Source organism: Epinephelus fuscoguttatus, linkage group LG6 (assembly GCF_011397635.1).
Source record: "Epinephelus fuscoguttatus linkage group LG6, E.fuscoguttatus.final_Chr_v1".
In the NCBI taxonomy this organism is placed as follows: Eukaryota; Metazoa; Chordata; class Actinopteri; order Perciformes; family Serranidae; genus Epinephelus; species Epinephelus fuscoguttatus.
Window position 1 is genome coordinate 45,233,061 of NC_064757.1, and position 26,840 is coordinate 45,259,900.

Genomic DNA, 26,840 nt, shown 5'->3' on the forward strand with positions numbered 1-26,840 from the left:
TATAGACTCTATAATTAAACTTCAGAAAAGAGCCCTCAGAATAATACATAAAGCTGATTATTGTGAATTTACTAATCACCTGTTTACAGCATCTGGACATTGTGTATTTAAAAACATTGGAAATACTTTTTCAAGTTGTCAACAAAAAAACCTTCTTGTCAGTATTCATTTTTTTTAGATTAAGAGAAGAAAATTAGAATTTAAGAGGGTTGTTTATTTATGGAACATGTAAAGTTAGAATGTAAAATACAGATGTGTTTCTGTTTCCTTTCTTTGGCAGTTTAAATACTGATGACAGATGCCTTCACAAAATGAAATGGATGCAAAGTCACATCGACCTCCCACAACAAAATTCTCATCGTTCTTGAGTCCACCTGGACGTTTGTGTCAAATTTGAAGAAATTCCCTCAATGCATACTTGAGATATCGAGAATAAGACGGATGAACATAGCGCCCCCTGCTGGGGCTATCACGTGATCTGAGAACTTAATCATTAAAAAAAAAGAAACAGGACAGTCTTTTGTGAGGATCGCTCAGTGAGGCAAACAGAATGATGGTGAGGAGGAGGAAAAAAAGAGTCACCTGATTTAAGGGTAAAGTCCTGATTGGAGGAGTTGATTATGACATCACAGGCCTCTTTGGTGATGTCTCCAGATGACACCTCGAGGGTGAGCTGACCCATCTTCATCTGATACATACCGAGGGAGGGGGACGACACCTGACTGAAGGAGGCTGAGACACACACACACACACACACACACACACCACTCAGCTTTACTTTACATAAATTATAACTACATTATTATTATTATTATTATTATTAATTTATATATTCGTGATCAGAACTAGAGTTAAAGACAGAACTGCCAACACTGCTTTGAGACGGATTTGAAGACTTAAAATAAATAAACTTATCGTTCTGTTTCACTACAGAAAATGTACATATTTTATCATATTCCGTTTCTGACAGTATTTTCCCCCAAATCCAACACTGGAGCTTTAATAAAAGGTTTTTGGTGTTTCTTACCTGAGGACTGCTGTGGCAGAGAGGCGGAGTGGCGAGGTGAATGTCTAACTGGTGACTCGTTGAATAGCTGAGCTTCATGTTGGATGTTTCTCTGAAGAGTCTGACCTCTGAACGCCCTGCTGAAACACTGACGGACAACATGTTGCTGTTAATTACAGAAATACATCAAAATGGATGCACCAGAATAAATCTTATCATTTAGTTTATTACATGTAACGTTCAATTTGTTAAATGTAGGCTGCTGGTGAAAACAGTCAGCGGTATGAAGTCAGAAGTCAGTCAGTTAAATAATTATTAGACATTTGTGTGAAGTTTTGTCATAATTAGCATTTGGATTTTTGAGCTATGGCCAAAAACATGTTTAATGAGGTCACAATGACCTTGACCTTTGAACTCTGACAACAAAATTCTATTCAGTTTATTCTTCAGTCAAAGTGGTTGTTTGTGTCAAACTTTTAAAAATTCCATTTAGGTGTTCTTGAGATAGCCACGAGAATGAGACAGACAAGGTCACAATGATCTTGACCTTTAAACTTGACCACCAAAATCTAATCAGTTCATCCTCAAGTCCAAGTGACTGTTTGTGCAAAATCTGAAGAAATTCCCTCACGGTGTTCTTGAGATATCGCGTTCACGAGAATGAGACAGATGCAAGGTCACACTGACTTTTGACCATTGAAATCCAGTCAGTTCATCACTGACTACAAGTGAATGTTTGTGCCAAATTTTAAGAAATTCCGTGAAGCTGTTCTACAGATACAGCATTCACAAAAATGAGACAGACGAGGTCACGGTGACCTTGACCTTTAAACTTGACCACCACAATCCACCAGTTCATCATTGAGTTCATGTGAATGTTTGTGCCAAATTTAGAGAAATTCCCTGAAGCTGTTTTTGAGATACGAGGGTGGGCTGAAAGGTTCATAGGCTGACTAACAAGGAGTAATGTCAGAGCAATGAAACTTGGCAGGCATTAAATTCCACCCTCTCTGACACTAACTGCATTGTTTCCTTCTAGTTAAACTTTGTCTAGACTGACAAGGTGTCAGTCAGTGTCTGTATAATTGACATGTTTTTATATTAGTGTTTGTAATGATTTGATTTTTGTGGTGGACCCCAGGAAGATTAGCAACCGCTGAGGTGGAAGCTAACGGGGATCCAAATAAATAAACAATAAACAATAATTCTAGTTAAACCCACATTTGACAGCTAATCGAGGACTTTGAAAATTAGTACGACAGAAATTTCATGAACATGGACAAAATTTGGCATTGTGGTGTTATCAAAGATCTGCAGAAAAAGGGGTTAGCCCCAAAGGACATTCATGCTGACATGGTTGCTACATTAGGGGACGATGCTCCAGTTTTATCAACTGTGCAAAAGTGGGCAGCTGAATTAAAGAGGCGTAGGGAGAGCCTTGAAGATGACCCAAGGTCCGGACATCCTGCCACAGCTACTACCCAAGAAAACATTGATCGTGTTTACCACATGGTGATGGGTGACAGAGGTTTGACTGTTAATCAGATAGCTAACGCTGAAAGAGGAGAGAACATTCTGCACAATGAACTTGGCATGCCGAAGGTTTCTGCTCGGTGGGCGCCACGGGTTTTGACCCCTGATCAAAAGCACACCAGGCTGGTCATGTCGCAGGAGAACTTGACATGTTTGGAAGCAGATCCAGCTGGTTTTCTTGAACGTTTCCGAACCCAGGATGAGTGTTGGGTCCACCACTTCGAACCAAAGACAAAAAGGCAGTCCATGCAGTGGAAACCCCCCTCTTCACCCCCTCCAAAGAAGGACAATGCTCCAGCACACAAGTCTGTGGTTGCAATGGCTGCTGTGCATGACTGTGGCTTTGAACTGGTTGATCATCCTCCATATTCAACTGGTTTAATAATAACAATAATAATAATAATAATAACTAGAACTGCAAGCAGTTATGAACAGGGGCCAAGCCTCCCCGCGCAACTCGGCCCCCATGCCCCACGGAGCCCACGGAAGTCGGCCCTGAAGCACGACGGGCTCAGGGAGAGCGCAGGGACGCGGGCCGACGTCAAGCCTCTTGATGACCTCGGGAACAAGTGACTTAAGTTTGATGTTGAAAGCATTTATTTTGACCACAATATGAAACAATATGTGTTTTTCAGCTAGCAAAAAAAATAGTTTGATTATAACTAGCACATTCTTTGGAGTGCCAAAATTCTTTTGATAACTTTTCATCAGACACATCTGGAGATTCTATGTGCAAAGTTTCATGCAGGTGGTGCTTTAACTGTGGGAGGAGTTCGAAAAAGTAGGTTTTGGACATGTGGCAAATTAGCAAAGAGAATATGTAGCAGAAGTGGGCGTGGCCTGTGTCAGAAAACCCACCTCTATTCAGGGATCACATGGATATAATGTTTATGAATGTGTCATTTAAAATGTGGAAGTTACACACAAAAACGAGTTTGCATCCGTTACAGCACCACCTAGTGGAGCATATGCACAATTTTTGGTACAGAAGATCTGTGTCCTATTCTATATGTACCCTATAAATTTCACAGCCCTCAGCATAGTTCAGCTGTTGTAAATGTTTGTTGTTTATCCTATAATAAGCCATGCCCACATTGACCAGTCATGACCACCTTCAATATATGGCCTCAGGAATGGCCCTACATCATACTGACCGAATTTCGTAGAAATGGGGGTAGCCGTTTAAGAGATATAAACTTCCCATATTTGTAGCGCCTCCTAGTGGCCAACATTCACCAAATTCGGCTCATACCTTCACAGTGTCATGCCAACTAAGGATCTGAGATTTGGTGTTGATAGCATTAAGTTTGACTGAGATATGCAACAGTTTACATTTTTATAGCTAGCTACACAAATTTGTTAATAATTTGCGGAATTTTTGACAGAACAAAATTCTTTTGATAACTTTAGATCAGGTCCAGGTGAAGAGTGTTCATGCCAAGTTTCACACAGATCGGACAAAATCCCAAGGAGGAGTTCAAAAAAGTAGGTTTTCCAGTTTTTGCGATTTTGCGGGAAAAAATTATCTGCGGAAGTGGGCGTGGCCAATTGCAAAGTGATTCAGCTCTATTCAGGGAATCTAGGGACATAACGTTTTTGAATGTACGACATACGGTGTGGGAGTTATAGGCCAAAACACGTTTGCCTTGGTTATAGCGCCCCCTGCAGGTGGAAATATGTAGTTTTTTGCGTCTGAGGTACGTGCAGGGGTCGGGACCAACCCTCCAAATTGCACCACTCTCCCTTGCACGGTTTAGCCTGCAGCACCACTTTTATCAACGGAAGAATAAAAATAAAGAAAAACTATAAAAATCTTCACAAAAACAATAGGGTTCCTAGCCCCGCTGGTCCTAGGAAACGCGTCTGCTTGCATACGGGCTTGGCCCCCTAATAATAATACATTTTATTTGTTAGGGCGCCTTTCAAGCCACTCAAGGTTGCCTTACAGCAAAGATAAAAAAAAAAGAAAAACACAGCATAAAAAACATCATACAAATACATTAAAATAGAGGGGAAGACATTAAGACAGTGTAGTGCATTTGACCAGGTGGAGTGGGCAAGTCTGAACAGATGTGTTTTGAGTTTGGATTTGAACAGATTGACAGATGTGGTGTTGCGGAGGTCAGGGGGGAGTGAATTTCAGAGCTGCTGAATGCTCTGCTCCCCATGGTAGCCAGGCGGGCAGGGGGAACGGAGAGGTGGGTGGAGGAAGAGGATCAGACAGGTATGGAGGGGCGAGGTTGTGAATGGCCTTGAAGGTGAGCAGTAAAATGTGTGTGTTAGGGAGCCAGTGGAGCTGCTGGAGGACGGGTGTGATGTGGTGAGTGGATGGGGTCCTTGAGATGATACGAGCTGCTGAATTCTGTACCAGTTGTAGTTTATGGAGAGTTTTTTGTGGGAGAACGAAGAGGAGGGAGTTGCAGTAGTCAAGCCGGGAGGTGACGAGACTGTGGACCAGAATGGCAGCTGTGTGAGGTGTGAGAGAGGGGCGGAGGCGGTTGATGTTGCAGAGATGGAAGTAAGCTGACCGGGTTATGTGGTTAATATGAGATGTGTAAGAAAGTGTGCTGTCGAGGATGACACCCAGACTCTTGACCTGTGGGGACGGAGAAATGTTAGAGTTGTCAATAGATAATGTGAAATTGGGGGTTTTGGATAGGGTGGTTTTAGTGCCAATGAGTAGAATTTCTGTTTTGTCGCTGTTTAATTTGAGGAAGTTGGATGAAATTCAGGATTTTATTTCAAGGAGGCAGTCAGTGAGGGAGGAAGGTGGGAGGGTGGAGTCGGGTTTGGTGGAAATATGGAGCTGGGTGTCATCCGCGTAGCAGTGGAAGTGGATGTGATGTTTCCAGAAGATGTAGCCAAGGGGGAGTAAGTAAAGGATGAATAGCAGGGGCCCCAGGACAGAGCCCTGGGGCATGCCTGTGGTAACTGGGAGTGGATGTGATGTGAATGATTTGAGTTGGATGAAATGAGTGCGGCCGGAGAGGTAGGATTTGAACCAGTTGAGGGGGGTGTGTGTGATGCCAATAGAGAGGAGTCTGTCCAGGAGGGTGGTGTGTGAGATGATGTCAAAGGCCACCCTCAGGTCAAGCAGGTTGAGGATGGATAGGAGACCGGAATCAGCTGCCAGGAGGAGATTGTTGGTGATTTTGAGTAGTGCCGTTTCAGTACTGTGGAGACGGTGGAAACCGGACTGGAACTGATCAAAAAGATTATTGCGGGAAAGGTGGGAGTGGAGCTGAGAGGCAACAGTTTTTTCTAGTATCTTTGAGAGAAATGGAAGATTGGAGATGGGACGGAGGTTATTGAGGTTATTGGGATCTGCGCCAGGTTTCTTGAGTGTTGGGGTGACAGCAGCTGTTTTGAGGGGTGAGGGAACAGTTCCAGTGGTGAGGGAAGAATGGATCATGTGCGTGATGAGAGGGGCCAGAGAGGGAACAGTGGCTTTAACAAGAGCAGTTGGAAGGGGGTCTAACTGGCAGGTTGATGATTTGCATTTTTTGATCAGACCAGTGGTTTTGAAAACGGAAGGTAGAGCAAATACTGAGAGTGACTGGGAAGGGGACACAAAAGGAAATAAGGAAGATGAATTGTGAGAGGATCTGGGAGGAAGTTGCTGTAGTGGGTACATTTGTGGTGGAAGTGAGTCCGGAGGTTGAGTAATGTTGCTGAGGAGTGAAAACAGGGCCCTTGAGTTGCCATCGTTTGAGTTGATTAAACCAGAGTAATAGGAGGATTTAGCCTGTGAGATGCAGTCCTTGTAGTGGAGAATGTGGTTGTGATATATTTCCTTGTGCACAGTGAGACCAGTCTTATTGTAGAGGCGTTCCAGTCAGCGTCCTTTGGATTTAAGTAGACTGAGAGCGGGAGTGAACCATGGTGAGGAGCGGGTGAAAGTGACAGATCTGGTTTTGAGTGGGGAAAGATGGTCCAGGAGATTATGAAGACTGTTGGAGTACCAGTTTATCAGGGGTGGAAAGCTGTCTGCGTTGGCAGAAGAAAGAATAACCAGATTAATGTCCTTAATATTACGGAAAGAAATAGTGCGTGGGAGATTGATTTTGGAAAGTGCAAGGTTGGCATTGAAGGAAACTACATGGTTTGGCACCATCTGACTATTTTCTGTTCCCCAACATGAGAAAACACTTGGCTGGGAAGCAGTATCAGACTGATGATGAGGTCATATCTGCTGCTAAGGACTTTTTTGACCATCAGGGTGAGAGCATCTATACCAAGGGGATCCAATCGCTGCAACACAGATGGAAGAAGTGTAGACCACAGGGGAGACCATGTTGAAAAGTAAACCACATTTGGTCAAATCTGACCACTGCATCATGGTCAGCCTGTGAACTTTTCAGTACAAGAGAATATTTGCAGTTTACTTAAAGAGGTGGAAATTAATTCATATACATGTAAAGTGCTTGAAGATTCAATCATAACAAAAGTGTTTGTCATTCAAGAGAGACAATAAAAACAAACAGGATGGTTGTGAGAGCCACTTAGGCACAAAAAAATATTTGATAAAGTGTTTCTGTTGTCAAGTATATGCAATATGTTCTGGCTATATTTACGTAAGTTCATGCAACAGTTAAACAACAGTATATGGACAGGTTATGTGTATTTTAAGATTTATAAGTTAAAGGTTTGCAATTTTTGTGTTTTGATGCTAAATGCAGTAAAGTATATTGTTTTGTTGCTTTACAACAGTTATTTGGGCTTTAGGGCAATTTGCCACACATGTGCAGTGAGGACAACCAGGTGTGCAGCTAGGATGTAGAGGAATCTGCATAAGCGTGGATTGAAATAAGTTTTTGACCGTGTATAACGTGTATAACGTGTGTGGTAGTGTGTACAGATAGCAGGTGACAACGTGTACAGTTTTGGACTGCTTTATACTGGTATTGGACCAGGTTTTTTGGGTGTGTCTTCAAATAAAGCGACATCAACGTTTTCCCTGGCTCCTGTGGACTACTTGTGAGTAACACTGGGTTTCTCAAGAAGAGTGGATTAATTAATTGAACACGAGTCAGAACTAGAACAATTTACTGCAGATTAAATGGCCTACAGTAGCAACTTGGACCTTAGTAAAAAACGGCCACTACAATGGTCACAGTTGTCATATTGAAATTTAAGGTGTGTTGATAGATTCATGTCGTCAACTCGTACATTGAATAACATGCAAGAAAACATTCCACCATAAAAGTTGCCGTTTGACAGATGGCACAGTCAATTCAATTCTTTTATCTTGGCTTACACTGAACCGAACTGAACTGAACCATCCTGCTTGGTGGAAACGAGGCTTTTGATGTACAGATTACATGTTGGTTTTGGTATCTAATCTCCTACATTCTACTCTACTCCCACAGGAAGTAATTATCTGTAAATGTAAGGCACATGATAGCTGAGGATCCAGATCTAAAAGTGACGGAGGAGCCGATGTAGCAGCAAACGCTGCTGCTGAAGCTCCAGAAAAATGTTCTTGCTCAGATTTAATTATGTCTGTGAAGAAATGGCGTTTGACTGGTTTAAGTTTCTGGTCCAAGAGTTTCTTTGAGTGCAGAGGAAATGGATGAATGATGATAACCTATCGCATTCATCTCTCAAACTCTTTGACCTCACAGACTTGGCTGCACTCTGTCCATGTTTAACGACTGGAATCGCTCTTTAAACCAGGGTTAGTTTCATTCACAGGAACTCGTCAGAGTTTTACTGCCATCTAGTGGATATTTTTATCTAAACCTCCTCAAAATGGCCACAGCATGAGTGAACAGGTCTCAAGCTCCAGTCTGATCACATTTATTTTTAGTAGCTTTATATGTTCTCCTTCTACCTGATCCACAATTTTTTGAACCGAACTCCATCTACATTAGTCAAACAAGCAAGTAAGTCAACTTAATCAGATTCAGTATCTGTGAGTTTGCTTGTTTTTGGCGTGTTGGCGTCTTTGTCACAATGGAGAACTGCCAAATCTCACTCCAAACTCTGTGGGAAGGCATGCAACAAATTAAGACTGACATGCTCAAGCACCTTGATGCAAAAGTGGATCCCATTCAGAGCACTCTGAATAAAATTTGGGGTTCATTATCTAATTTGGGGGAACACGTTAATCTATTAGAGCAGCGAGTCGGGACTAATGAGGACACCATACACGAGCTTGTTGCTCAAGTTCAACATCTGGAAAAAGACAACTCCTTCCTGATGGACAAAGTAGATGACTTGGAGAACCGAAGCCGACGTGCTAACCTCCGCTTCATTGGGATTCCCAAGTCCGCCGAGGGTTGTGATATCATCGGCTTCATGTCCTGGCTAATTCCACAATTTCTGGGTCATGACAATTTCACCGCTCCTCCGATCATCGAGAGGGCTCACCGCTCTCCAACTGTCCAACAAAGTGACAGAACCAGTCCTAGATCCACTATGATCAAGCTTCTGAACTTCCAGGACAAGGTCAAAATACTTTGTCTTGCAAGGGAGAAAAAGAAGCTGGAATACAACGGGGCTCACATCTACATCTTCCCGGACTTCAGTGCTGATTTGACGAGGAGGCGCCGAAGCTTTGACTCTGTCAAATGCAAACTTTGCGAACTTAACTTGAAGTACTCTCTCCGCTATCCCTGCACACAGTGTGTTACTGTCGATGGCAAACAGCAGCGTTTCAACTGCCATAAAGACGCAGAAGCTGCCTTCATGTCCCCCTCATCTTCCCCAGGATAATTAGGCTACCTGCTGAGGTGAGATGATGACTGTTGCTGTGGCTAATAGCTCAAAGTTAGCCTTCAATTGTCAGCTTTAGCTGGCTCTCTTCTTTTCTTGTCTTTTTCTTTTCTCTTCTCCTCTTCAAAGACTCGAGCTGTCTCTGTTATATTGATAATTGAGGTATTACCGTTTTCCTCTTATGTTTTAGCTGTTGTTTGATGCAACAGTTGATCTCCAGCATCCAGGGCCCTGTATCATGAAGCACGTTGACTAACCCTAACAATGGCAATCAGGATAATCGGTATCACGACGCTGGATATCAACTCGGTAACTCAACCCAATGTTGCTTTATCAAGAGCCGTGAACGCGCACGCAGCGGACCAATCACAATCATGAGAGAAGCGCAGCGTCACTGAGCATCACTGAGCGTCCTCACTGAGCGTCCTCACAGAGCGCTGTATGTGGGGAAAAAAAAGTATTTCTCACGTGAGGATCAGAGATTAATTCTACTAAAATATGAGGAGGAGAAAAGCAACATTACAGAAAAGGCCAACACCGTGGCAGCTGCAGGAGGAGGAAACATGCGTGGCAACGCATAACGGGATGAATAATGTTTAGTTTTAGTTTAGATTAGTTTATTTGCACATAATGTTAAAAACAGACAATATAACATTTACAAGATTAAAAAAAGAAAAGTCCCTCAAACACCATGAAGTGCAGACATGATAGGCTACTTTCCACATTTCCAGCAGCAAAGCTGTCAGTTAGGCCCATTATCTTTAACAGGGATCATTTCCTCCAACAAAACAAAATGTTGGCACTAATTAATGGTGCTATTAAGTGTCCGCAAATGATCAGTTTCTTTCTTATGAAGGGCTGGGATGAAAGTTCCACTTCTTTCCACTCCTTTTTGAACAATCTTTTCATTGTCTGTTGTTGTTGCTTTCTTTTCTTTTTAATGTTCAAAATAAACTTTCAAATCAAAATCAATCAAATGAATTAAACTTCCCGTCATGACTGGGCTGCATTTCTGTCAGCCATCAACAGCTGATTGGCCAGTGGGTGGTGCTTTTTATAGGATCAGATTCAACCCTGAACTTACCCTGCTCCGGAGCAGGATAGCCATTCAGAGTAAGTTACCATGGTGATCTACCCCGATAAGAACTGAACCGGCTTCGTGAGACCGAAAACCCAGAGTTAACCCTGAAGTTACCTCGCTAAGACATTAATCCTGCTTCGTGATACAGGCCCCAGCTGTCAAGTGTTGTTTACTTTTTGCCAGCGCAAAGCCGATTGGTCACTTCTTCTTCTTCTTCGGCATGTTGAAGCCGTCCCCCGTAGTGCTACTGCCCCCTGCTGGTAATGCCACACGCTGGCTGTGAACTATTTCTGTTTTTGAGCTACGCATTTTTTCTTTTTATGCTCCTTATTAATACAGACTGAGTTTTTGAGTTTAATAGGTGGTCGTAAACCTATACAATTTGGTTTGCTCACGGAAAATATGTTGGTCCTGCCCACCTATTTTGGGCCTGATGCTGGGCCTAAATTTAAATTTAATTTTGTTGTATATTTGTTGTGGTTTTTGTCTTTTTGTGTATGTGTTATCTATGTGTCTTATGTATAGGCTACAACCCTCTCATATATTTTTTTTGATCAAACAAGTCATATCCAACATCAAATCAGTGAAAGTTTTGATCATTGTGAGACCTGAAAATGGATAATATAAAGGATTTAAAAATTATACATGTGAACATCAGGAACCTGGTACCAAAAATTGATTTACTTAGGGCATTGGTTGCTTTGCATAAACCAGGTATCATTACATTGTCTGAAACCTGGCTTAGTAGCAGAATTGCCGACAATCAAATTACAGTACCTAATTATGTATTATACAGAGCTGACAGATGTACCAAAGGTGGTGGTGGGGCAACATATGTTATATCAAACTTACAGTCTGAACTGATAGTTCCTCATGTAGAGCCTGAACATTTTGAGAGTCTTTTTGTAAAAGTTATATTCCATGAGAATAAATATCTTACAATTGGAAATATATACAGCCCCCCATCTGCACCCGTTGAGTCTTCTAGTTGCTTGAACTCTACCATTAATTCCATTGTTTGTAATAATGAAATTATTATTCTCTGTGATTTTAATAAAAACAGGTCAAATAGGTCCTCTCACAAAGATAAATCAGTTTTTTCTCATTTAAATCTAACACAACTAATTAATGAACCCACTAGAATCACTCCCACCTCTCAGTCTTTGCTTGATTAGATACTTGTATCTCATCCAAACAGAATCACAAACGCTGGTGTATTGTCTGATTGTCTTAGTGATCATTCAGCAATTTACTGTGTTTGGAAGATAAAAATTCCAAGATCCCCTCCTAAATTGGTGAATATTAGACAGTACAAGAAAATGGATACAGACAAATTTATTCATGATCTAACTCAGATAAACTGGGATGGGTTTCAGTTAATACCCGATGTTCAATGTGCTTGGGATTTTTTTCTTTCTGAATTTACCGAAGTTGTTGATAAACATGCCCTCTGGAAACAGACAAAAGTCAAGGGCAATCATTTGCCCGGGATCACCTCTGAACTTATAAACCTCTTCAGGCAAAGGGATAAAGCAAGGACAAAATTTCGGGCAACAAGGACACATACTGATTGGGAAGCATATAGGCAACTAAGAAATATCAGCAAAAATCAAGTTTGGAATGCAAAGTCTAATTACTTTAAAGAGTGTCTGAATAATAGTTTTAAAAATCCCAAACAATTTTGGGAAAATATCAAAAATGTGTTACTTACATCTAATAAATGTTCCGTCAGTCAATTAAGAATTGCTGAAACAATAATAAATGATCCCTTATCTATTGCTTATGCTTTTAATCAGCATTTTTCCTCTGTGTGCTCTAATTTAATTCCTAATACTGCTCATATTCCCTCACATACCATATCACCTCCACAAAGGTCTTTTAATTTTCATGTAATATCTCCTAATGATGTCCGTAAGGCTATTTGTGATTTAAAAGAGAGCAGTGGTCCTGGGCTTGATGGGATTGAATCTAAATTCATCAAACTAGCATGTCATATTCTCATTTATCCTTTGGCTGACCTTTTTAACCTGTCTTTGTCCATATGTGAAATACCTGTTATTTGGAAATCAGTACGCATTACACCTCCCCTTAAGAGCGGTAATTCACTTGATCCCAACAATTACAGACTCATCTCAATTGTGTGTTCCTTTGCCAAAGTATTTGAAAAAATAATTCACAATCAATTATCATGGTATCTTAATGATAATAATTTACTCTCCCGATATCAATTTGGTTTTAGACCTAACTACTCCCCAACTACTGCTCTCTTGAAATTCACCAATGATGTTTTTTCTGCATCTGATCATGGTAATCTTACAGGAGCCATATTTATTGACTGAACCAAAGCCTTTGATATGGTTGACCATTATTTACTTTTAGACAAGCTTCAGGCTTTTGGTCTTTCTCAGCATGCGCTGATGTGGTTTAATTCATATTTGCACAATCGAAAACAATGTGTTGTATTGAGAGGGTGCAGATCAAATATGCTTACTCAACAAAATGGAGTACCTCAAAGTTCCACCTTAGGATCCCTCCTCTTCTCAATATTTATAAATGATCTCCCTCTTATTTTTTTCCAAATGCCATACACAGCTTTATGCGGATGATACAATTATATACACATCGAAGCCCTCTGTCTTATCAATTCAAGAAGCTCTACAATGTGATTTTGATGTTTTACAAACTGGGTTGTTAGCTAACAAACTATTATTAAATAAAACAAAAACTCACTCAGTGCTCCTTGGTGTGCGCCAGAATCTTAGAGCCAAATCTAAAGTGCAATGATGGCAAAATTCTTGAAAAAGTTGAAAAAATTCAATATCTTGGTGTCTGGATTGACTCAGAACTCACTTTCAAAACTCATATTGAACATATTGTCAGGAAAGTTAATTTTGGTGTTGGTGTTTTGTATTACAACAAACATTGTTTTACAGTTAGTGTTAAATTAAACCTCATCACTCAGCTTATATTACCAATGATTGATTATGCTGACATAGTCTATCACAATGCTGCTAAAACTGATCTCTATCAACATAATGTCATTTACAACAGACTTTGCAGATTTATACTAAGCTGCTCCTTTTTCACACACCATTGTACAATGTTCGACACTCTAGGATGGCTACCCCTAGACATTAGACGCCAATTTCACTGGTTTCAATTTATTTTTAAATGTATTAATTTTGATTATCCTTATTGTTTGAAACAATTTCTCATCCCCGTACATCAAACTATTCATTAAGAAGTTCTGATCATTTACTTTTTCAAGTTCCTTTTGTAACTAAGGAAGTTGGAAAAAAGCTTTCATGTTCCGAGCGCCGTCCGAGCGGAATAACTTACCAGTAACCTCTTCCTTGTCTTCATTTCCCTTATTTAAAAAAATTCTGTTCTCTCATCTCAAACCTAATTGTTTTTGTTTTCATTAAAACTCTTGCTGTTTTGTTTTGTTTTGCCTTGTTTTGCTATTATGTATTTTTGATTTCATTTATTTGGTAGATGAAGGTTGTAATATTTTTTTGTTGTCTGTGTTGTTGTTGTTGTTTGTTTGTTTTGTTTGGTATCAGATTGTTTGCCGATGTTTGTTATGTAACCGTTGTATTGTATATTTTGTGAGTGATTTACTGTCAATCTTTATTTGTTGAATGTTTGTTAGGACCCCCTCGAAAACGAGATGATGCATCTCAAGGGGTTTATCCTACCCTGCAATAAATTTCTTCCAAATTTCTCCATGCCATCAACAGGTGGCACACACACACATTAATAGTTTGTGCATCACAGGGTCAGGACTCACAGTCTGGTCCTGGATGTTTCCCTTCAAGAGAACAATCTTCAGACCCTCAGCTGTGGTCTGCTCCAACCTCCCCGACCTGCAGCCAATCAGAGAACAGGACTGATGTCATCACAGTGAGTCACCATTACTGCGTCCAAAGTTTGTTTTTGTTACTCAAAAGACAGAAATCGTAGCGCCTGCAGACTTCCTGAGCTGCATAGCATGTGTTCTTCATTTCACATTTTGGTGCTTTTATATTGAAGCATTGACCCTGGTCTTGACTTGTTAATGACCCTGTGATGGACCGGGTATTAAAAACATCTTAGATAATGTCCTCAATACTTTTTTAAGAACAAAAAAAAATCAAGAAGACAGAAGAAGAGAAATGAAAGACAAAGAGAACAACCTTACCCTCCATGCCCTCCGGACCGGGCGTGTCCCCTGAGGCTGTGACCTCCGCTGTTACCTTGCAGACCTTGTCCTCGTCCTCCACCTCCTCTTTCACTAAAGCAACGGCCCCTGGGCGACTGGCTCTGACCTCGACCCCATTGATGCCCACTGGGAGGTGAACAGTAGAGTTTAAACACTCATACAAGTCTGTGTGATTTAAACCTCACAGGCCCCGATCACACAGAAAGAATTCTGCAGGTTGCAAAATGCGAGCCTTTTTGGGGGGTTTTTAATGCCACTAGTGAGAAAAAAAAACGCTTGCTGTGCTTTTTGATTGTTGCCAGGCAACCACCCCATCACCTCCTTACCCTAACCTTCCCCTGTAATCAGTGTGTAGCTGCTGCCATGTTGAGGCAGAGGGTACTGTCTGTAGCTCTGGTTGAGGGTGAGAGGCTGTCAGCAGATAAACAGAGATCTGTGTGGGTACATGAGACCCTAAAAAAGAGGCTGGATCATGGGGAGTACCACCAGTTGGTCCAGGAGCTTCTCCTCCATCATGGACGTTTACAGTACTGCACTTATCTGCTGTTTTCTATTCAGATGGTGCTAACTGTGCTTTGTAAAGTCGTATAGCTCTGGGTATCCAGCAACCACCACCACCAGTTTCTCCTCCATTGTTTACCAACTGTAAACTTGTTGTCGTGACCACCACAGAAGGCCTTCCTCCCACATCATCTAATTGGACAATGGGAATAAAGGATGACGAAAGAAGAGATGAGGTGGGGTGCTTTTCTGCTCTGAATTGAAGTTCAGAGTGCTCCGGCAAAAATGCCAGGCACCTTGAGCACAGAAACACGAGGTGCACATCAACACAAAAACTGTGAGCAAAAACTTAGAAACTGTTACAAAAAGTCACCTCCAGCTGCTAAAACGCTGTCTGTGTGATCAGGGCCTAAACCTGCGTATAACTTCCACCACTTCTAATGTTAAACTTTTCCTTTAAATATCCACCCGCCTCCAAATCCCCACAGTATGTTCCCTTCAACAGTAAAAGTCCATCATGATAAAAAATGTTTTTTGGATTTACCCTGAAGCCCCGGCGTCTCTTCCTTCTGTCGGCTGTGGTAGTGTCATTGAAGGTCCGAGGTCCATGAACTCTTTGTTGACAGCTGTGGCCAGGACTCTCACGGTCTTATCATTGTTGTCCACCAGGTGAATCTCTGTCAATGATCTCGGACCCCCTGGACTGTCGCAGAACTCCCGCACAGCCTGAGCAATGGTCTCAGCACAGAGGTCAACAGGAAAACCAAACACACCTGAGCTGATCGCTGGCAGCGCGATGGTTGAGCAGTTCACTTCCTCCGCTCGTGTCAGACTTCTTTTAACAGCGAGGTTCAGACGTGACACTGATGTCTTCCTGTCAAAGTCAGAGAACCGTGGACCAACTGCATGGACAACGTGCTTGCAAGGCAGGTTGTATGCACCTGTTACGATGGCATCACCTGGACGTAGTTTTCCATTCCTGGCAACGTGGTTGTCACTGATTTTCTGCAGCTCCGGTCCTGCAGCCTTGAGCAACGCCAAAGGCAGGCCACCAATGTGCTTCAACTCCTCGTTAGCTGCGTTGACCACTGCATCCACTTTGAAGCTACAGATGTCTGCCTTGCTGACGGAAACCAGAACTCCACTTGTGGTCTTCACTTTGCAATAACTAAGGCCATTTTCTTCCTCGTAGTCTTCTCCCTCCTCTTCCTCTTGAATTTCTGGACGAAGCAATACCACACAGCTTAAGTCTGTCATTATTGTAGACAGGAACAGGCTTCCTTGAGTCTGAAAGTACTTCTTAGTTCCAGGCTTGTCCACGATGAAGGTGTCAGTGAACAGAGCACCAGTCAGCTCCTGAAAGCAGAATTTGGCTTTCTGGACATGGAGACGAGCCCCAGCCAGGATGATTTTTGGCTTCTCTGAGTCAAAACGGATTTCCACATCATTAGCTTTGGCAATACTGACCCAATCTTCTGATTTCTTCTTGACAATGAACTGAACAACAGCACAGGACTCGACACGAATGGTTTCTTGAACTCGTGAGTAGTTCTCGATGAATTCCTTCAGACTGCGGGTAACCTCTTTCACTGGATCCTGGAAGCCGGCCACCATTACTTTGTCTCTTCTCTCTGGGTGGATCTGAATGGCCACTGTTCTCTTATTCGCAGAGTTGTAGGCGTCCAACAGCTGTTGTTTCAGGTTCACCCACTTGTGAAGTTTCAGAACTTCCTGGTCTTCTACATCCAGAGTCTGCACAGCTAAAACGGTCTTCATCTTACTCTCAGCAGCAGCAAGAACACTTTCAGAACTCCCCAACAGGAGGAGCCCTTTGCTCTCAATGCTGTAGATGGCACTGGTGCCTTGGGATGTGAACAGGCACTGTGACATCACCATGGGATCCACTGTCTTCAGAAAGTCTAGAAGATGTTGGGGGACATTCAGCTGCTTTTTACTCATACCCACATTCTTCTCCAAGATCCATGCCTTGGTCAGGAAAACCTCTGCAGGGAGTCCTGTAATGGTTAATTTCTGGGTTCCTTCATCAAAGGAGAGTTTCATGTCAGGAGAAATGTCCTGGGCAGCTTTCTGGAAGCCCTCCTGCTGCAGGATGTAGAACATCACCGGGGACATATTCATTATCTCAGAGACACTGTCTGTCTGTCGTTTAATCTGATCCATGGCTTTAAGAACAATGTTCTCCACAGGGGCTTTGATTTGTTTTATATCGTCAGCTCCACCAGCCAAGGTCAAAATCCCCCTGGATGCATCCAGAACGGGGATGGCGTTTTCCCTGATAACAGAACGGACGTCTTTTTCTGCAACTTTCCATGCATGTGCGTTTGCTGGACATTCAAAGGCCGTGTACTGGGACATTTGCTCACGGAAGGCCTTTTGGGCGGTACTCATCCAATTATCGACGTGTTTGGCAGTCAGACCTTTCTGCCTCAAAAAGCTCGGGAGAGGGCTGAGTTTCACCTCTGGGTTATCCAAGTCCACGCTGCAGAAGAACGGACTCATCTGATCGTTGATGCTTTTTAACAGCTTCTTCATCAGGAGGAATTTCCAGACAACGTGGTGAACGCTCTCTGTGAAGGGCTCGGGCATCTTCCATGTTGGTCGCTCTTTGCCGTACAGGGCGGAGCCCAGGGACTCATGGTACGGATACATCTTGACAGGAATGGTCCGCATCACATAGTCTTGTTTTATGCAAATACTTTCCACAACTGCAGCAATACAGTGAATAAAAAAGAAAGATCAAGTAAGTGGTTGTTCTATTTACAGCTACAAGGCATTTAAATGATACTGGACGTCTTTAAAGGTACTTTATGGCCAAAAGTATGTGGACACCCTTGTTCTTACATTTGCTTTTGATTAGAGTCTGTTTTTCCTGGTTTGGTCTAAGAAGTCCCAATGAAATGAAGTCTGTATGTAACAGCATGCAACAACATTTTACTCATCCTCTGTTAGCTCACAGACTGCATAAAATAATGGATGTAGTTACCATAACGTCAAGTTTGTCAAGTTCTTGCACTGAGAGCATGGTCATTGTGGACGTAGCCACAGTGACATCACCCATTATTTTGTGACTGATGTTTTGAGGCTTCAAGTTCAGCATCTTGACCGTTGTAATCTTGTATTTTGGGACCAGATAAGGCCATATCTGAAGGGAGGGTGGAGCTTTGAACGAGTGAGGGATGGATCTGACTGAGAAGCTGAGGGCGCTAACAGCAGACGAACTCTAAGCCTTAAGAAAACATAAACAGGTGAGTTATACAAAAATTCACCTCCGTACAGTTGTCATGAATGTTGAAATTAGTTATTAAGACCAATACAGTTTTTGTACCAGGCTGTAAACATGTTTATTTCCACATGTTAACATGGGGGTCTATGGGGATTGACTCACTCTTGGAGCCAGCCTCAAGTGGACATTAGAACAACTACAGTTTTTAGCACTTTAGACTTTAGAAGTGAACGTAGCCTTCAGGTCTGAAAAGTTAAACCAATGCAGATATGCCTTACACTTGCATTCTTCCCAATGGCCAGCAGGGGGCAACTCCACTGGTTGCAAAACAAAAGTCTGAGTGCATACAGCAGTCTGTGAGAAAATGAAGTCTTCTTCAATGCAACTGCAAGATTTCACTGGTCGCTTAGTCTCAGAAAAAAAGTTAACTCTATCAGGAGCTGCACCTTGTTAAAATAAATCCAAACCTTTTAATTTGAAGGGACAGACACAGGAAGTGTCATGGCACAGCAGTCAGACAGGAGTGAGGTTACAAACCAATCACAGCCAACAGATATCTTTCCTTTCTTCTGTTATTATTCAGTCTGGTAAACACGGAAAAGTTGATCATGTTAGTGCAGGGCTACCCGGAGCTTTACATCTGTCCCACGGACGATAGGCCTACACACTTATGAACAGCTCCTGCAAGAAGATCAGCTCTGTGCTCTCAGGATTTCAGGTAAATAGGCCATGATATGGTGTTTATTATTATTATAAGTCTTTTTATTTCACAAAAGAAAATAATCCAGATACAGTCTGATGGTAAATCTTGCAGTTTTCCTTTGTGCAAACCCCCCCCCCCCCCCCCCCCCAAGAAAAAGAACAAACCAGGAAACAAACCAAAACAGAAAAAAAATAAAATAAAATAATAATAATAATTTAAAAAAAAAAAATAGGGGCAACAAAACTCAAAGACAAATAAATGCATGAAAAAAATAAATGGATAAATAAATGACAGCAGTAGGGCAACATGCAGCCTTCAGCATTTCTCCAAACAAGAGAACAGAGGGAACCAAAATTCATGGAATAGATGACCACAATTGTATTTTTCCAAGATTAGTTTTTCTAAGGGTAAGAATGCTGACAATTGATCAAGGAAAATCTTAAAAGATGGAGGGGAATCATTCTTCCAAAATAAAAGTATACATTTCTTTGCAAAATAAGTGACCAGAATTAATATCCTGCATTTTTTGTTATCTAACTGTAAATTATATGTGTCATTTAGTAAATATAAACTCCTGTTTAACTCAAATTTTATGTTCAAAACTGATTGTGTGAGGGAATGGATTGAGTTCCAATAACTTTTTAAAAGATCACATTCCCAGAACATGTGCATGAATGATCCCTCCATCTTTTTACATCTATGACACTTTGGTGAAATATCCTTTGATATTTTATGCATTTTTGTTGGAGTTAAGTAGTATTTATGGATGAATTTGAAATTAGCTTCCTTAATTTTATTACTTGTGAATGGAAAATGTATTCTTTCACAGATATTTAACCAGGCATTGTCATCTAAATTTCTCCCCAACTCCTTCTCCCAAATACTTTTTAACAATAGGAAAGAGGATTGGCCTTCTCTTGATAAGATATTATAAAAATTGCTTATCTTTCCTTTAATTGTGTTTGAAGATAACAGATTGTCCTCAACTTGAGATAATCCAAGCCGTAATTTCTTTTCTTTAATAAGTGAATGAGTAATACTCCGAATTTGTAAATATTTAAAAAAGTGCTTGTTAGGAATGTTATATTCTGATCTTAAATCAATGAAAGATTTCAACTGCATGTTCAAATTTAACAAGTCTTTGAATTGTATTACACCCGAGTTTATCCATTGACCTATATTAACCATTGTAATTTGAATGTTCAAGTCTGGATTCTGAAAAATCGGAGAATAAATAGAGGTACATGATGTGATTCCACTTTTTTTTCTACAGTCTCTCCAAGTTTGCAAGGTATTAAAAACAGAGAAGCATTTGTCCATGTTTTTTATCTTTTCGAAGTGGTTAATAAATAGTAGGGAGATGAGAGGCAGAGGTTCAAATGGTTTTGCTTCCATCTGAACCCACAGGGACTCATATCGTTCCATTGACCATGATATCAAGTTCCTTAATTGAGCTGCCTAAAAATAATATTGAAAGTCAGGCAAACCAAGACCTCCCATAGATTCTGGCTTCATGAGAGTCTTTAAACTGATCCGAGTTTTTTTTATTATTCCAAATGAATCTTGAGAGGGAACTGTTTATTGATTTGAAAAACTCCACAGATAAAAAACATGGAAGCATCTGGGAAAAAAAATTAAACCTAGGAAGAACATTCAATTTAATTACATTTATCCTCCCCAAAAGTGACAATGGCAGGGAAGACCATTTTAACAGGTCTGATTTTATCTTAAATGTGAGGGGGGTATAATTTTCTGTTAACAATTTATCCAGAGTTGGAGTAATAAATATACCCAAATACTTAAATCCCTTTGGTGTACAATTAAAACCACAAGATGTAAGCATTTTTTCCGTTGGTGTCATGTGTAAGAAGATAGCATTGGACTTGTTAAAATTTATCCTATATCCTGAATAGCTTCCAAATTGTTTGATTGCATTTTGCAAGTGAGATATAGATTTCATAGGATCAGTGATATATAAAAGGATGTCATCAGCATATAGGGAAATTTTGTGTTCATTGTTATCAAGTTTTAAGCCTTGGATGTTAGTGCTGTCTCTTACACATGCTGCCAGTGGTTCGATCACCATAGCAAAAAGTAATGGTGACAGGGGGCATCCCTGCCTTGTCCCTCTAGTTAAAGAAAATAACTCAGAGCAATGGCCATTAGTTATTACTGCAGCTTTAGGGCTGTTATATATAGTTTTAATCCAATCAATAAAATTACCACCCAGGTTAAATTTATGGAGAACAGAAAAAAGAAAACTCCACTCAACCCTGTCAAAAGCTTTCTCTGCATCTAATGATAACAAGAGAGAAGGCTTCAGCTGGTTATTGATACAATTTATTACATTCAGGGCTCTCCTTATATTATCAGCTGCATATCTCCCCTTTATAAAACCTGACTGGTCTGGATTGATCAGCTTAGGTAGGATGGCCTCCAGCCTTCTTGCTAACAGTTTTGTAATAATCTTATAGTCATGATCCAAGAGACTTATAGGCCTGTATGAAGAGCACTGCAAAGGGTCTTTACCACTTTTATGTAAAACACTAATATGAGCCAAGTTCATTGTCTGAGGAAGTAGTTTTTTCTTGCAAAAATTGTTCACCATTGCCATGAAAATAGGTTGAATCTCAGGCCAAAATTCTTTATAAAATTCAACTGAGAAACCGTCTGGTCCCGGACTTTTATTTAAAGGCATTGAATTAATTGTGGCCAAGATTTCTGTTTCTGTAAATGGTGAATTTAAAAATTGTTGGTCCTGAGCAGAAACTTCAGGTAACTTGATGTTACTGAGGTAATTATCCAATTCTTCCTGTGAGCATCCCCCTTGCGATTTATAAAGATTATTATAGAAGTCGAAAAAGGTTTGGTTTATGTCTTTTGGATGGTAGGTTATCTTATTTTCCCTGAGGTGAATTGCTTTAATAGTCTTTTCAGCTTGCTCCTTCTTAATTTGGTGAGCTAATAGTTTACCTGGTTTATTTCCAAATTATTCCTTTTGTCGAATATAATTCATTTTTTGTGTGATTTCATCTGATATCATAATATTTAGTTTTGCTCTGGCAGCAGTTAGTTGTCTCCAGTTGTCCTCTGTAGATGCATTTTTATGAAGGTTTTCACAATGTGCTACTTCTCTCTCTAGTTCTTTTCTTTTGATACATTTTTCATGATTTTTAAAAGAAGCATATGAGAGAAGAAGTCCTCTTAATGTAGCTTTTGCTGCTACCCAATTAACGCTGGGCTCTAAGGAGGAATTATTATTTTCTTTAATATAGTTTGTTATGCACACACGCATATTTGATTTAAATTCATTATCTTTAAGAAGAGAAGAGTTGAATTTCCATTGTTTACAAATAAAACTTTTCTGATCAACTTGGATCGTTAGATGGACTCTGGAATGATCTGAAAGGACGATTGGATTTATTCTACACTTAGATATTGTGTACATGTAATTAGAGGGAATGAAAAAGTAATCTAATCGGGAGTAGGAATTATGGACGTTTGAGAAAAAAGTATAATCTCTAACACCTGGATTTAACTCCCGCCAAACATCAGTAAGACCACAGTCCGCACATAAATTGTAAAGAACCTTAGCAGATTTAGGGTTGGATGCCTTTGCTTGATTGGATTTATCGTTTGAGCATAGTGTTACGTTGAAATCTCCCCCCAAGACACCCAGCCCTTTACAGTTTTCATTGAACATTAGTACCATGTCTGATATAAATGTCGGCTCATCTGAATTAGGAGCATAAATGTTGAAAAAAGTAACTGAGGTGGTGTTTATTACCACCTTATATGGTGTTTATTAAGGTTGCTTTGTGACCTGTCACCACGCTCTTGAAAGCTGGCACAGAAAAGGCACGAGAGTAGCGTCCAGAGCCCGACCTCATGTTTTCCATATGGTTAAAGACGCGGCATGTGTGCGGCCCCTAATCTCCAGGGCTGGCACCTGCGGTTATTCCACAGGCTAGTTAATAACATGTCGGGCAGGAAATCCAAAGTGTGGGATCATTTTGAGAAGGTGAAGGACGAACCCAAGGTGATATGTAAACTCATCTTCATTGGTCGACTACAAACATGACGTATCATCTGAAACATGGAAGTAGCTACATGCCCATTAGCCCACAGCGTCATTAACAGGCGGCTCGCTCAGTGTGTGACGTGCACTTGGAGATAAAATATAGGTCTATATTAATGAAGGTTCATTAGTACGGTTTGTATTTCTCTGTAATGTAGCACAGTGTTAACAATGTTACTGATACTATTCTTTCTCACACCTTCAACTCAAACCACCAAAATATATCATTAATCATTACATTCATATCAGAAACATGCAGGAGACTAGTCCACTGATGGACCCTGATGAGGACTGTTGGTCCACTAGGAACACTCTTAGGCGGGGGCAGACCTACTCACTAATACTAATGTTGGCTGATTGGCAGAAAATCCCTGAAACTAGGTTCTAAAATCTGGTGGAACGCACCAGAAACCAGAGGAGTGGAGGCCGATACAGCAACAGATGAGTGCCCATGAAGCCAGAGTCACATGTCACACTATTAAATGTGGGTAAAATGTCCAGGTGTCCACAAACTTTTGTCCAAACAGTGTATTACTTGTTTAGTCTCTCTGAGCTTGTTTCATTGGATTTCTAGATATTTGTTTCAAGGCTAGAACACACTTTAAAAATCAGTCAGTAAAAGATGAACAATGAAACTAAATAAAAACCTTTGGGGTCACTGAAAGTCGCGATGGCAGCCTGTTCGCTCGGGATCATGATGATACTTTCTGGCAGGGTCCAGTTCTTCTCAAAATACAACTCCAACATGTCTGGAGAGAAATCAGAGGTGAAGAACGTGTCACCACAGACACAAAATGTTGCAGACAGGAAACAGTATTTCAACAGTTGACGTACCTTTAACTACAGTCGGAGGAAGACTCTCCACTCGGCTCTGCTGCCTCCAGCGGCCGAGCGGTCAGTCCATGTCTCTGCAGCTTCTGGCTGGACCGACCCAGGAACCTCTTCACATCTGCAAAGTACTCCAGATTACTCCTTTAAAACTAAAACAGGCTCATCAGGTGACAAAGAATAAAGGAGGCCTGACTGGTTCAGGGTCTGTTAAATCAGATATTTTGCCCTCGCTCCTTTGTGTGTTTACTTTCTAATTTGGTTTTCCTTCTCAGAGTAAAAGATACCAGGCAGGAACTGTCGCTTCCTGTTTGTAAACAGTTCCACCAGTTGCGAATTTAACTTCACCCGTGTGCATTTAGGAGCCAGTGTTTGGTTTGTCCATTCTGAGTTACTGTAGGAACATGACAGTGCAACATGGTGATCTCTGTAGATGAGAACCTGCTCCCTTTGTAGATATAAGGTAACGAAAACACAGCGATTCTTGTTTTTAGGCGATTAGACACTAAAGAAAAGATACTACTTATTATACACTTCTTAATATGTCCCCCTGAATTTGACACTGGAGCTTTAAATATATATCCATCTGGATCTGATCTGGACGTGGTGAACGCTGTGGATCTGTGTATTTACTGCAGTGTCGTGTTCTTTACCTGCAGGTTTGTTAAAGGTGATCACGGCTCTGTTGCTCTCCCAGATGATCTCCAGATTGTAGCCGCTCTCGTCCAAACCCGAGACATTTTCCACCAGCATGCACAGCAGATCTCTGGACATGTTGTCGGACACATTGTCCAACACCACAGAGACGCTCTGAGCAGACGCTGACTCTGAAAGGAGACACATACAAACCTGCTTTAATATTGTTATCAAAGAAATTTATCTGTATTTGTTTTGAAGTTTAAAAACAGAACAAGTTGGTTGAAGAAGGGTTAAAACATATACATATATATATATATATATATATATATATATATATATACACACTGGATTTTCCAAGTATTGTCTTTAAGGGGAGACACTCCAGGTGAGTAGGGTAAAAATTTTAACTAAAATACCAAAATAACACTTCTTTGTGTGTTGTCTGCACAACAATGAAAAGAGACATTGTGCTGGCAGAAGGTGGAGCCTCAAGAAACATGTACAGAGCATATAAAATGGGCCCTAAGACAGAACCTGGAGGTACACCACAAGTGATATGGGAAGAAGAGCAGGAGGAGAGGCCACCGACCTGACCTGATAAATAGGAGGCAAACCACTTGAGGGCAGTTCCCTGGATGCCAACCAGTTCTTGAAAACAGTTTAATAATACACAATGATCAACATTGTCAAAAGCGGCACTGAAGTCTGGGAGGATTAAAATGGCACATTTACCACTATCTACAGACAGCAGGTCAGTTGACACTTTGAGTGGGGCAGATTCTGTGCTGTGTCGAGCCCTAAAACCTGACTGACATTTCTCCATGATGTTGTTATTAGCTAGATAAGATGGAAGCTGTGAAGAGACAGTTTTCTCCGATACTCTGGACAAGAAAAGAAGCTTGGAGATGCAACGAAAATATTTTAGTACATATTTGTCAAGGTTCGGCTTTTTAATGAGAGGAAGGACTGCAGCGTGTTTAAAACAGGATGGTACAGTTCCATTTGTTAAACTACTATCTATAATAGTTTGGGTGTTGTCATCTCTTTGTCTCTCTTTCCACTGGATAACTCTGAGCTGTACCTCCCTATTAATGCTGTTGGTCCCTTATGAACCTTTGCCTGCTTTGAGATCCTCGGGCAGACGTCTTCTGCTTGTTCCAGAGTCCAGACTGAAAACTCTCCCTCCTAAAAACTTCTATCAGAAAGCATATCCTGATTTTATCTGAGCTGTCTGTCTATTTTATTGCTCTCTTATTGATTTTATTTCCTATTTATTATCTTCATCTTGGGTTTGGCCTTCCTTATTTTACCTTTTACTTGGAAGACATTTCATGACATGGTATTCACTCCACAGCAAAGTTTTGTTAGGCGAGGACAAAATCTTTCATTTATTCTGTTGTATTTCTTCATTAATCTGACCCAGTAAGATCTGTACTGGTGCCTCTACTGATGTGTTTGACTTTGATAGCAGGATTATTCATAGTTGCTGAGAAATATTCTATTAATTTTGAACATGTAATTTTTGAGCAGAGGCCTAAACTAAAATCATAAAAATAAAAATTTGCAGAACAAACTTTCTTTAGTTTTAGTGTTTTCTTTTTAGTCCGACAGTTTGTTTTTACCCTCTTTGTTCTCTGCAGAAGCTCCATCTGCGGGTTCAATGTCTGACAAAGACAAGAAACAATTATATTTCACAGTTTCAGGCTGTTTTACCTCCTGAGGTGTCGTCACTGCTCGTCGGACTCTGAGAAGTGAAAACAAAAACACACACTGAATGAAAATATCTCTAAAAATCTCTTCTACATGCCGACTGATTAACCTCAGACATTTAAAGATTTTAATTTAGCTGGGAAATAAAGCCTCACTTTAGCCAAATTTCATGTGCATGCAAATAAACATTATATCATTATATTATTATGATTATTATTATTATTATTATCATTATTATTATTATTATAATGGAGAAATGAGAACAAACAAAAAACAAAATGTGTCGCCCTGCAGTTGTTTGCCTCTGTAAACCAATCAGGTTCAACAGTTTTCATCCATGTCTGTCCAGAGTCATGTGGAGCCATGACAGAGGTTCAAATATGGACACTGCTGCAAAGAAGCTACAAATTCAGAAACACAGATGCTTCACAGACATCTTCAGCTCAGCAGCACAGATTCAAGATGGACACCAACAATTAGTGTCACCAAATCAGTATCTGACCAAACGTCTCCCCCTCTGCTCCTAAGATATGAATGATGACCAGAGAACATTATGATGTCACAGTGACTTTTGACCTCTTGGACATAAAATGACATTC

General features: G+C 40.7%; 2 protein-coding genes across 2 annotated transcripts in view; both read right to left on the minus strand.

The window, feature by feature from the left end:
• The window catches only part of LOC125890731 (golgin subfamily B member 1-like), a 104,404-nt gene that overhangs the window by 50,125 nt on the left and 27,439 nt on the right, over nucleotides 1-26,840 (minus strand). The window lies entirely within an intron of this gene.
• Nucleotides 1-26,840, minus strand: part of LOC125890729 (protein mono-ADP-ribosyltransferase PARP14-like) — a 72,526-nt gene that overhangs the window by 19,082 nt on the left and 26,604 nt on the right. The window contains 6 exon segments of the mRNA XM_049579507.1: nucleotides 583-732; nucleotides 1,028-1,154; nucleotides 14,128-14,203; nucleotides 14,518-14,664; nucleotides 15,584-17,765; nucleotides 23,712-23,813. Coding sequence (XP_049435464.1) covers nucleotides 583-732; nucleotides 1,028-1,154; nucleotides 14,128-14,203; nucleotides 14,518-14,664; nucleotides 15,584-17,765; nucleotides 23,712-23,813 — 2,784 coding nt within the window.